Below are 12545 nucleotides of genomic sequence, written 5' to 3'. Positions count from 1 at the left end.
GAGCCCTGCATCAAGTCTTGCTGTTAGCAGTCTCAGACACATTTAACCAAGTCAAGGCTGTGTGCAAACCATGGTGCATTTTCTCTGTATCTCTTCCCCTTGACCTCCATGACCCTGGCTTTCTGGCTTGCTGATGGCCAGCACCAGGAGATTCAGAAGTAGGAGACTGTAGGGGTGTTTACATAAGCCTTGGCTGTCCTGTCGAGGGACTGCTGGTGACTGGTGCTTACAAAGACCACACCACCTTCTGGTAGCCTTCCCTGAACCTGCCCTTCCACTGCTAGTCGTCCTCATCCCATAATCATTTGGGGTTTCTCCAGAGTAGCCAGCTTGGAAGGGCTGCACCAGGCTCTTGGCCTTCCCTTTGTCCTGCCTATGCCTGGGCAAGCAGCTCCCTTGCCAAACTATTCCCAAGTCATCTACTTTGATGGTGTCATTTATTCCCAATTGGTATACTTGATGCAGTAATTGGTATTGGGAATGACCTTAAGATGGGATTCTGGAACTAAGAATCATACGATCCATTGGAAAGTGATAGCCTGGCAATTCACAGCAAGCAGTGTCATCAAAGAAACTAAAGATCATACTAGAGATACCGGTTGGTGGGCAAGCCAGCCAGTGTGAGCACCAGGGCTACCTGGTATACTGACCCATCAGGTTGGACTGGCACCTCAGGCTCTCATTGTGCAATGGAAGTGTTATACGCTGAGCTTAGGCAAAGGCACAGTGAACTCTTCTTACCCACAATCCCACTGCCTATGTCTCTACCTATGCCTTTAAAGGAACACACTTTCTCAGTTAGTGGAGGGAAAGATAGCACAGGTTTCATTCAGAAAGGAGTCTGTCTAGTGGCCAAGAGTAACAGCTGTTGCTCCCAGCCTTACATGGAGTGGCTTGAGAAACCACCGGTGATGTTTGAGTCCAACGGACAGCATTGCTGCAGGTCTATCCGAGGTCCAGATCTGGCTTCACTTGTGGCTAGCAATTAATGGGTATGCCAGGTGATCAGGAATTTTGAAAGGACAGACTTAAAGATCGGTGACAAGGAGGGAAAGGGGAAAAGGTCTGTAGCTGGATTGTTCCCAATGTCCCACAGGAATGCACATCCAGTGGCATTTCTGGGGGCACTCTCAGATATCAGGAGAGAAAGTCAGAAAGCTCCTCCTGGAGACATCAGTTGGCCTCAGCCCCAGATGTGCTGGCATCAGCTGATAGGTCCAGTTACGACGAGATCAGAATTGCAGGGAAAGGGCCCGTGGTGGCATTATAACATAGATTTCTCTCTACTTAAAGAAGTAGACACTTAGCTGGGTGTGATGGTGCACACATTTAATCCCAGCACTCTGGAGACAGAGGCAGGCGGATTGCTGTGAGTTCGAGGCCAGCCTGGACTACAAAGTGAGTCTAGGACAGCCAAGGCTACACAGAGAAATCCTGTCTTGGACCCCCCCTAAACAAAACCAAACTAAACCAAACAATCACCCCCCCCCAAAAAAAACCCCAAACAAACATAAGAAGTAGACATTTAGTGAGAAAAAGGGGAGCTGGAGAGATGGCTCAGTGGCTTAGAGCGCTTACTGTTCTGAGGAGGATCCAGGTTTGACTTCCAGCAAACACCTGATGGCCGAATCCTCTATAACTCCAGCTCCGGGGGATTTAATGCCCTCCTGTAGCCTCTGTGGGCATCAGGTCTGCGCATGATGCACAAACACACCCTCAGGCTTTTAGACACCCACACACAGAAGATAAATCCTTAAGAAGAAAACAAATGATAAGATAGATTTTGGTAGGTTGTAGGAAGGAAAGGCATGTAATGATCTGATGAGGAAGAATTTGGAAAGAGTAAGGGTAACTTCAAGGACAGTTGTTTTAGCGAGATGGTGTGATGGGACTTGAACCCTGAAGTGAGTCTGAAGCATGCAGGGAAGAGCCCCTCACAGCTCTCCCACAGAGGGGTGAGAAAATGTGAAGGCTGAGGGGAGCGAGTCAGAGCAGGAGAAGAACGAGAAGGAAGGCTCCCGTGGGTCTCACGGACAGACTTTCTTGCACAAGCCTAGCCTTGAGCTTGCTGGGTAGCCAACAACTTTGAACGCCAGGTTGTCCTGCCTCTACCTCCCAGCGCAGGCCTTAGAGGGCTGTACTGGCAGGTTTTAGATCAACTTGACACCTGCTAGTCATCAGACAGGAAGGAGCCTAGTTGAGGAAAGACCTCAGCCCAGCCCCCTGTGGGTGGGGCCATCTCTGGGCTGGTGGTCATGGGTCCTTTAAGGAAGCAGGCTGAGCAAGCCATGATAAGCCAGGCAGTAAGCAGCACCCTCCGTGGCCTCTGCATCAGCTCCTGCCTCCAGGGTCCAGCCCGGCTTGAGCTCCTGCCCTGACTTCCTTCAGTAATGGACTATGGTGTGGAAAATTGAGCCACATAAACCCTTCCCTCCCCAGCTTGCTTTTTGGTCATGGTGTTTCATCCCAGCAATAGAAACCCTAAGACAGGGGCTGAGTCGAGGTGCTTAGGCTCGTCTATTTGCTTTGTGCTGTGGTTACTTTGTTTCTACCTGCAGAGTCATCTAAGCTACTTTTCCATGGCCACAGTATATTTCCGCTGCTATACAGTACCCACTACCTTAGTCTTTTCATACTTTGCTTGTGTGGTTTCCTTTACTTCCTCATTCTTTTAAATGTCCCTGTGGGTGTTCTTGGGTATGCTACTTAAAATATATGCACAAGAGTTGGTTTTGGCTGTAGACTGGACAGCGGAGTGCAGGGTTCGGAGCAGAAGCGTGGTTTTTACTTTGCCAGGATGCATCAACTCACATTCCAATTAGCGGAGGATGAGAGTTTCTGCTGTTTAGCATTTCTGCCAGCATTTAGTGTTCTCTCATTTAAAATTCTTTAGCTGGGCTGGATAGATGGCTCAAGGGTCAAGAGCACTGGCTGCTCTTCCAGAGGTCCTGAGTTCAATTCCCAGCAACCACATGGTGGCTCACAACCATCTATAATGAGATCTGGTGCCCTTTTGTGGAGTGCAGGCACACATGCAGGTAAAATACTGTATAAAAACAAAACAAAACAAAAACATAAAAATGGTCAAAAAGCAGCCAGGCATGGTGGCACATGTCTATAATTCCAGTACCTGGGAGGCAGAGGCACGCAGATCTCTGTGAGTTCAAGGCCAGCCTGGTCTACAAAGCAAGTCCAGGACAGCCAGCACTGTTACCCTGAAAAACCCTGTGTCAAAAAATGAAGGGGGGGAAAAAAAGGTAAAAAAGCAACTTGGGGTTTATTTGCTTTACAGAGTACAGTTTATTATGAAGAGAAGCCAAAGTAGGGACTCAAGACAGGAATCTGGGGGTAGGAACTGAAGCAGAGGCCATGGAATGACACCACAATTAATGTCATAATGAGCTTTGTTTTACTATCTCTCTCCTGAGATGGTCTCATGCAGCCCCGGTTGGCCATGAATTCACTAACGCAGCCTTGTTCTTCTGCCTCCACTTCCCAAACTCTGGGATTACAAGAATTTGTTAGCATGTTCAGCCTTGAAGTAGGTTTTTTTTGTTTTGTTTTGTTTCCAAGACAAGGTCTCTCTGTGTCGCCTTGGCTGTCCTGGACTCTCTTTGTAGACCAGGCTGGCCTCGAACTCACAGCGATGTGCCTGCCTCTGCCTCCTGAGTGCTGGGATTAAAGGCGTGCGCTACCACTGCCCAGCTTGGAAGTAGGTTTTTATATTTGTTCGTTTTTGAGTAGAACAGGTTGAGGAAAGGGAGAACGAATTCCTGAAAGTAGGAGAGGCACCAAGGATGAATAAACAGCAGGCTTTAAGAAAGACCTAGTAAGGGCTGGAGAGATGGCTCAGAGGTTAAGAGCACTGTTTTGCTTTTCCAGACGTCCTGAGTTCAAATCCCAGCAACCACATGATGGCTCATAATCACAGAGAATGAGATCTCCTGCCCTCTTCTGGCGAGCAGGTGTACATGCAGGCAAACACTGTATACATAATAAATAAATCTTAAAAAAAAAAAAAAAAAGACCTAGTAAACCTATCATAGATACTGTTTGAAATGTTGACAGCACCTAGTAACTGGCCACCTCAACCACATATTTCCCATTTTTCACTTAATTAGCCTGAGCTAATTAAGCTGCTGTGGTGCAAGCTTGTAGGAACCGGCCACGCCTCTCCAGCTCAGAGCCTAGTTTGATGCCCAGACTCCACTTTAGGCATGGACTGGCTACTTGTTCCTTACAATCACCTTCACACCCACCATGTGTGCCCTAAGTGTCTGTCACTTTGGTCATTCGTGATCTGAATTCACCAAGATGTCAGTTTCTCACTGGGCTCAGGGTTCTTAGCGTATGTACATCCCTCCCATCACAGTTCACGTGGTAACACTCTGACCTAACATGCTTCTGCAGGGTGTTAAGCCAAACACACAGCAGAAAGCACACCCAAGTGGGGTATGGTTGTCGTCTCTTGTCCTGATAAGGGATGACATCACATTTCATTTGACACGTATGACGGACTCGATAGAGGGATAGATTTCAGTAGTCTGTAACTCGCCTTGGTACTGATAGGCAAGTGAAAAAACCAGCTCATCACAGAGACATAACATTGTATTAAAAAAAAAAATACTCAAAGCCGGGCATGGTGGTACATGCCTTTAATCCCAGCATTCGGGAGGCAGAGACAGGTAGATCTCTCTGAGTTCAAGTCCAGCCTGGTCTACAAAGTGAGTCCAGGACAGCCAAGGCTACACAGAGAAACCCTGTCTTGGAAAACCACAAAACAGAACTATATCTATCTTTATCTGTCGACCTACCTACCTATCTACTCAGAGGGGTGGGGCTACAGCCCAGTGGTTCAGGATGAAGTCATAGGTTTGATCCCTGGTATTGCCAGAAAGGAAAACAGTGGTTCAGATTCCTCACAGGGGTTGCCCACTAATTTCTACACTTCAAAAGCAGTTTTTTTTTTTAAATTTAAAAAGCCTATAAAACTTGAATTATGATAGCTACATAACTACCAGCTGATTACCCAAGACATCACTGGTCTTGAAATACATCTTTTCCTATGTGTCCTGCAGGTGCTAATGGCAAAACTCCAGGCAGGCAGCTGCACAAGTGAAAAAGCATGTATAGGCCTTCACATCTGGTTTCTCGGTCCAGTGACACACGGTGGCAGGTCCTTGGGCCTGATGCAGAGTCTGCCTTCTGACAGCATTGGTACATCAGGCACTGGGGCTGGGGAGAGGTAAGGGGCAGTTATCACTGAGGGGATCAAGAGTTCCTGGTTAACAGCTCACCTTTCTTCCCGCTCCTCCCCTTGTGGTCCTGAGACCTGGCCTTCAGGAATGCTAGGCTGGCAAGAACTCGACCATAGCCAGGCATGGTGGCGCACGCCTTTAATCCAGCGCTCAGGAGGCAGAGGAAGCCGGATCTCTGAGTTCTGAGTTTGAGGCCAGACTGGTCTACAAAATGAGTCCAGGACAGCCAAGGCACACAGAGAAACCCTGTGTCGAAAAACCAAACCAAACCAAACCAATGTGGGAAAAACAAGGATTCTCCTCTTGAGTAAAATATACTATACTTTCAAGAACCAGGGTAGGATTTGGTGGATGCTGGATACAAGGGACAGGGTTCCAAAATCACTCTACATTTCCTTCTCTCTCTTCCCCTAGATGGTTATCAAGTGGGCTAAAACCATCATTTTATTAAAAGTACTTATTTTAAGCACACTTTATATAGCTGGCCCCCTAACTATTTGCTATCACAGTACACTTTTCCCATATGGCACTTTATGACTTATAATTGCTTAACTAGTAATTTACTTAAGCTCTCTGCTGTTCACTACAAAAACTGTATACTTCACCAAAAAAAAAAAAAAAAAAAAAAAAAAAAAAAAGGAACTAAACACACTGTTGAGACACTGCTCCAGTGCTCACAAGGAAGATACTGAGGCTGAAGCTTGCGCTTGTGGCCTCAAATACTCAATCCTTGCTTCCTTGCTCTTTAAAATCATGGTACTGTAACCTCTATCAGCCCAGAGAGGGAAAGTCAGGGACTGGGGAAACAGAGCAGATCTATTATGGCGGTTTCCTCTTCTACTAATCCATTAAGGCGATGTGTGAGGAGGTAAACGAGAGCACATTAATGAGTGTCAAGTGGCGTAATCTAACAATAATTTAGACCCGTTATCTTGACATTTCACCTCGAGACTGGTAGTTCCTTTACTTGGGGGAAGGGGGAAAAGCGAGGAGGCAGTCCTGAATTCTACACCAAAGGAAATGAGAGAAAATTGTAAAGTCTGTCCGTGGTCCACACAGCCCAGTAATTCCAGATTATCTTTGATTTATTGTTCTTTTTGTTGGTACAAACGTTGACAGTTCTAATCCTTCCCCAGCTCCTCCTTCGAGTAGGTAAAAAGGTATCACATGTGTTGCGCTTCCGCCCGGGAAAGCAGCTGAGGAGCCTTTACAACCAAGGCGGACCTAGCCAGCCTCCAGGTTCTCCCAGAATCCCTCAATCCCTCTAGCCTGACCTTTCCAGTCCAGAGGCAGGGTTTCCTCCTCCCCCTTTCGTTATATGATCAGATTTTCCTTCCTCTCTCCACATGGCGACTTCCTGGCCCCGATCTTTGGGACACTGAACACTCCGAGAGATGCTCCCAATAAGCCTGCATTCATATACTTTAACTTGTCTTGAACTGACTCATTTCACCCCGGTAAAAATGATAACCCAGCAACATGCAGTAAATGTGCAAATACTAATGCCGGAAACGGATTTCTACAGCAAGACCTTGCACCTTTGCTGAGACTGGACTATCCATTCTCTGTTTGTTGAAGTCACCTTAGTCCTGTAACGTCTGTTCCAAATGGTACCTCGTCCTGAGGTGTTCTACAAGTCCTATCAACCGGATATGCTCAGTGGACTTTCTACTCGAGAGTTCAGCAGTGTTGCCAGTGCTCGGCAGGGTCTGCACTGACAGTGTTCCGCGGAGACTATCCCCATGGACCCCATCCAGGTTGATGTTTTGTGTGTGTGTGTGTGTGTTTTTTTTTTTTTCTCCTTCCTATTTTACTAAAACGCTATCTTCTAAGGTCGAGAAAACTTAACTTTCTGTAATGTTGACAAAAGACAGAGCCCTTGAAATGACCCCAAGCCGCGTGACAAAACCTCACCTAACAGTCAAGGCGGTGCTGGGCAGAGCCAACTAACCAAGGTCCGGGAGGCAGGTGCTAATTGGCTCTCTAGACTCGACGCTGAGGAGACAAAAAACTCGCTTCCGCCCGGATCCTGGAGGCGGCGCTGAGTACTTCCGCCTCAGGAAAAAAAAAATGTCATCACCAGCGGAGCTTCCGGTTCCATTCTGGAGCCGCGCCCCCCAAGACCTTTTATCCTATTTGGCCGTCGTCCACGCACCCAACCCAGCCTGGGCTTCTCCACACCCTGGGGAGCGGTTTGCACGTTGTAAGGGCGTAAAGGTGACGCGTGACGTCACCTCAGAGCACAGCGTCCTCCAAGGTTATAGCGCTCCGGCAGAAGCCCGAGTCAAGCTCCCGGAGGCGGGACTAACGTGTGACTGATGTCCACACGTACCAGTTGCCCTTCTCATACTTCCTCAAACCAACCAGTGAATGGGAAGAGGCCACGGTAACGTCAGTCAGACGCTGCAGGAAGCTCCGCTCCCTCCGCTTGGCACTCAGTGGCCGCCATGCTTGGTGTGGCTACTCGTTCTGAGGATGTTTTCTTTCTTTTGGCTTTCAGGTGCCCTCAGCGATCTACGTAATGAGCGTTTCCTTCCCTCTGTCAACTTCCACTCTCTCCGGCTCCTTCCTCGCTTGCTGCTTGTGCAGCCACACCTAAGATGGCGGCTGGAGGCAGCCGGCCGAGGCCAGGGTTCCCCGGCGTGATGACGTCAGCGCGCTGCGCGTCAGCAGGTGGAGGGAGAAGGGAAAGTTTGGCCGGTGCTTGGGGTTCGGGTGGAGGGCGGGACGGAGGGGCAGGGCCGAGGAGAAGCTTGTGTCGCGGTGCCGTGGAGGCTGAGGCCCGCTCGTGGGCTGGGCCGGGGACTGCGGGACGCGGAGCCACAGGAGGCGAGGTCGGCCTCAGCTTGCGCGCCCCTGCTTCGGAGCCGCGCGCGCTTGACCCGCGCGTCCCGGCGTCGTGCGCCCCAAGACTGGGCCGAGCGACTCGTGGGGGGCGGCGGCTGGGCGTGGGGAGGCGCGCGGCGAGTGGAACGGAGAGCCCGGAGCGTGAGGGATTGCGGAGCCAGGCGCTGCGGCCGTCATGTCCGAAGACTCGAGCGCCCTGCCCTGGTCCATCAACAGGGACGACTACGAGCTGCAGGAGGTGATCGGTGAGAGCCGAGGGGCGACGCGCGGGGACTCTGGGCCCGAGCCTTGCAGGGGCACTGGTGCGAGGCGTGCGCACAGGGTGGGGCTCCCTCGGTTGGGAGAGGCGTACCTGAGAACAGATGTGTCCTGTGCAGAAAGAGCCGTGTGGATGGGCCTGGTCGAGGCGGCACTGGGGGTTCGGGGGCAGAGCCGTCCGTGTTTCGGATCGTGGGCTATATGGGCACGTACGTCCATTCCTGCCTCTGCGCGACGACCCTTTCTAGTGTACACGAAGTACTAGTGGGCAGGGGTGGGGCTGAGGGGAGCTGCAGGTGCCCGGTGCAGAGCAGGTTAGACGCAGCTCCGACTCCTTATAACTGACTTCTCTGGTCGGGGAGGCAGATGTTAACTGAAAAGAGTGAAAAAGCTGTGAGGGTCTCAGTAGGTGGCAGGAAGGGAGTGAGCCAGATGACTCATGAGTTAGGTGATTTCAGGGAAAATTGTTTTTCTGAGGTCAAGACCTGTAAATTGAGTCGAGGGAAGATTGCCGTCTCGGCACCGCCCCCCCTCGCCCCCCACGATGGGTAAAGAAATGTAAAGACTCTGAGGAGAAAGTGCCTGATAAGTTTTAGGACCAGAAAGAGGGCACAGGTAGATCTCAGGGGCCTTTGAAGCTATGGTAAAGATTTTGGAGTTTTAAATGTCCTTGGAGGGCTTCAACTAGGGACCATGGTGTGATCTGTAAATCTGGTTTCCGTGTGTTCAGTGGACCTGAATAGGGTCGGACGTCAAACATGGATTGTCATTCCGAGGTATGTACTGCGTGACGAGGTGGTTGTTGAGGGGCCAGGGATGAGGGGAGGATTTGTAGCACAGCAGTAACCCAGGGACTGCAGAAATGAAACGGAGCCAGCCGGGCAGTGGTGGCACATGCCTTCAGTCCCAGCACTCGGGAGGCAGAGGCAGGTGGATCTCTGAGTTCCAGGCCAGCCTGCTCTACGTAGAGTGAGTTTCAGGATGGTCAAAGCTAAACACAAACTCTGCCTCACCTTAGTTAAACAAAGGCTTAATCAGCTGACATGAGCAGATCCCTGAGTGTTGGAAGAAGATAGATGGTCTACACTGCCAGCATCCTGCCTTAAAATTAGTTTTATAATAGAGACCAGTTGAAGACCCCATAGCTTCCTTAAAGGTGCCATTGTTTATTGCACTGTTAAAAAAAAAAAGCAACCCACCAATTTTCTTAGAGAGAGAGAGAGAGAGAGAGAGAGAGAGAGAGAGAGAGAGTGTGTGTTTGCATGCTCAACAGTAGCTTCCCGCCTTATTTTTTGACCAGTCTCGTTAGTTGACCTGGAACTCACCATTTGGCTAGGCTGACTCTAGAGTCTTGTCTCTGCCTCCCAGAACCAGGAATTCAGGCTCTTCACAGGATCGCTGGGCCTGACACTGTACATGGTGCTGGGGATCCAAACTCGCTCAGCAAGCACTTTACGCTGAGCTATCTCTCCAGCCTCTATATATAGATATATAATATATTATATATCTATACACACACGTATATGTGTTTTATACTTTATTGGCCTCCTGATTTCCAACAACATGGGCTAAGTTTTATCTAAAAGATATCCGCTGGCCAACGAGAAGACTCAGTAGGAAAAGGAGGTTGTTGCCAACCTGAGGATCTGAGTTCCACTCCTCGGACCCTCTTGGTGGAAGGAGAAGCATGTAGTGACGTTGTGCCCCCCCCCCCCCATAGAAGCTGAATAGCGCATGGAGGATGCTGATGTTTAAGGCACTTCATAGGTCCGCCTTGCTGCGTGTTGGCTCTTTGATGTGCACTAGTTGAACTAGGTACATCTCTTTCTCTTGTGCAGACTCTCCTGATTGGTTGTTTTCTTGGGACTTTAATGAAGGGTTTACATTCCAGGATAATGTCAGGAAAGAAGAGGGTCTGTTACTGTTATGGAAGAGTGACATTGCTTTTCTCTCTGGTGGATGTATGTCCTTCCGAGTTCTCCACAGCCTAATGAGGGTGAAAGGAGTGCTTATAGTTGTCATCCTTGATGCTTTTGCTGTGTGCTGTGAACTATCAGATTTGGAAGGGCTGTAGAGCTTTAGTGACATTAATTTTGCATACTCAGCTATGGAGCAGGATGTCTGAGTGGGCAATAAGAAGGGAGTCTGTCAGTTGTTTGAGCGGATTCTCACCCCAGTCATAGAGTGATCCACAGTTCATCATAGGCTAAGAATGCCAGTGTGATTTGGTCATCTTTTAAAAATCCTGATGGCTGGAGAGATAGCTTAGCAGTTAAAAGCATTTACTACTCTTCCGAGGACCTGAGTTTGGGTCCCAGCTCCTGTGTCAGGTGGCTTACAGCTACCTGTAATAGAAGCTCCAGATCTGATGGCCTCTCCTGGCTGTAGGCACCACCCACATCTACAAGACATTTGAATACACAGACACACATGTAAATAAAAAAGAAAATAAATCTTAAGCTTACTTAAAATTTCTGACTTAATACCGTGAATTTCAGTCATTATAACATTATGTGATTTTTTTTCCCCTCTTAGTCCTTTTACTGAATAACTGTCACATCATCCAGCTTTAGAATATTTTCATCATCCCAATGAGATTCTTTTGTTTCCTGGTCCCAGTCCCAGGCAACCACAATTTATTTTTGCCTATAGGTTTGTCTTTTGTAGAACTTTACTTAAGTAGGATCATATAATAATGGCCCTTTGGTGCTCGTCTTCCGTCACATAGTACACCATTCTGACTTCCCTGAAAACGTTTGTGGAGGTATAATTTACGTCCCATAGAATTAATCTGATTAAAGTGTACAGATCAGTAATATTTTAGGAAATTTGCAGAGTTGCTCAGCCACACCACAGTCCAGTTTTAGAGCATTTCTCTCATTCCAAAGCGATGCCTCATATGTCCATCTGCAGCGACTCCCTGCTCCGCCCCAGCCCCAGGCAGCCAAAACTTAACTTTCTGCCTCTATAACTTTTCCCTCCAGATGCTTCATATGAGAGTAACCTATAATGTGTATTTCTTGGTGTTTGTTGTCTCTTCCTTTGTATATTTGCTGAGGCTCACCCACGTCCTGCAGCATGTAGTAACAGTTATACATAGTTCCTTTTGGTTGGATCCCAGTTGGTGTCCAATGGACTGTTCCTGTTCCTCGAGTGTTTAGAATAAAGCTATTAGTATTTGTAGCAAGTCTTATTTGGAAAATGTTCTATTTTCCTTGTACAAATCCAGGAGTAGAATTGCAGGGTAAGTTAACTTTTCTCTATAAACTATCAAAATGGTTTTTCATTCTATTCCTTTGTATGAGAATTTCCATTTCTGTATAACTTAGCAATTTGCAGTTTGTCTTTTTTGTATGTGTGCTCAGGGGAGCAAGCCCAGGGCCTCACACACGCTAGACGTGTGCTTTGCTGCTGAAGGACATGGCTAGCCCTGTCTCTCTGGTTACAGCTGTTCTTGTGGGCATGGGGTGCTATCTGACTGCACTTCTCCAAGGACTAATGATGGTGAAGATCTTGTGCCTGCTTATTACACTTCATGCACATATCTTTAGTTCTTTTACTTGCGTTGTACTTAGGGACTTTTCTGAGGCAAGGTTCCTCCTGGAGCCCAGGCTAGTCTCAGATTGGTGGCAGCTTTCTTTCTTTCTTTCTTCCTTCCTTTCTTTCTTTCCCCCTTGCCCTTCCTTTCTTCCTTCCTCCCTCTCATCCTTCCTTCCTTTCCTTTTCCGTCTGTCTGTCTGTCTTTTTTGTCTGAGACAGGGTCTGACCATGTAGCCTTGGCTGTCCTGGAGCTCCCTATATAGAGCAGTTTGGCCTCAAACTCACAGATCTTCCTGCCTCTGCCTTCCAAGTGCTAGGATTAAAGGTGTGTGCTACCACGCCTGGCTGGGGGGGTCGGGGATTTTTTTTTTTTTTCCTTTTTGAGACAGGGTTTCTCCGTGTAGCCTTGGCTGTCCTGGTCTCTCTTTGTAGACCAGGCTGGCCTGGAACTTACAGCGATCCACGTGCCTCTGCCTCATGAGTGCTGGGATCAAAGGCGTGTGCCACCACCACCTGGCTATGGGGGTCGATTTTTCAAGACAGGGTTTCTCTGTGTGATAGCCCTGGCTATCCTAGACTCACATTGTAGACCAGGCTGTCCTTGAACTCATAGTGAGATCCACCTGCCTCTGCCTTCTCAAT

The 12545-nt window shown here is 48.5% G+C and overlaps 1 protein-coding gene across 1 annotated transcript in view; it reads left to right on the top strand.

Annotated features, from left to right (window-relative positions):
* The first annotated feature begins 7970 nt into the window (after nucleotides 1-7970).
* Nucleotides 7971-12545, top strand: part of Oxsr1 (oxidative stress responsive kinase 1) — an 81805-nt gene continuing 77230 nt past the window's right edge. Inside the window, exon 1 of the mRNA XM_051140771.1 lies at nucleotides 7971-8350. Within this exon, the coding sequence (XP_050996728.1) occupies nucleotides 8281-8350 (70 nt within the window). The 5' untranslated portion in view covers nucleotides 7971-8280. The remainder of the gene's footprint in view (nucleotides 8351-12545) is intronic.

This window comes from Acomys russatus, chromosome 32, assembly GCF_903995435.1.
Source record: "Acomys russatus chromosome 32, mAcoRus1.1, whole genome shotgun sequence".
Classification (NCBI taxonomy): domain Eukaryota; kingdom Metazoa; phylum Chordata; class Mammalia; order Rodentia; family Muridae; genus Acomys; species Acomys russatus.
Note: the sequence above shows the minus strand (reverse complement) of the source record. Positions and strands in the feature narration are given on the sequence as shown.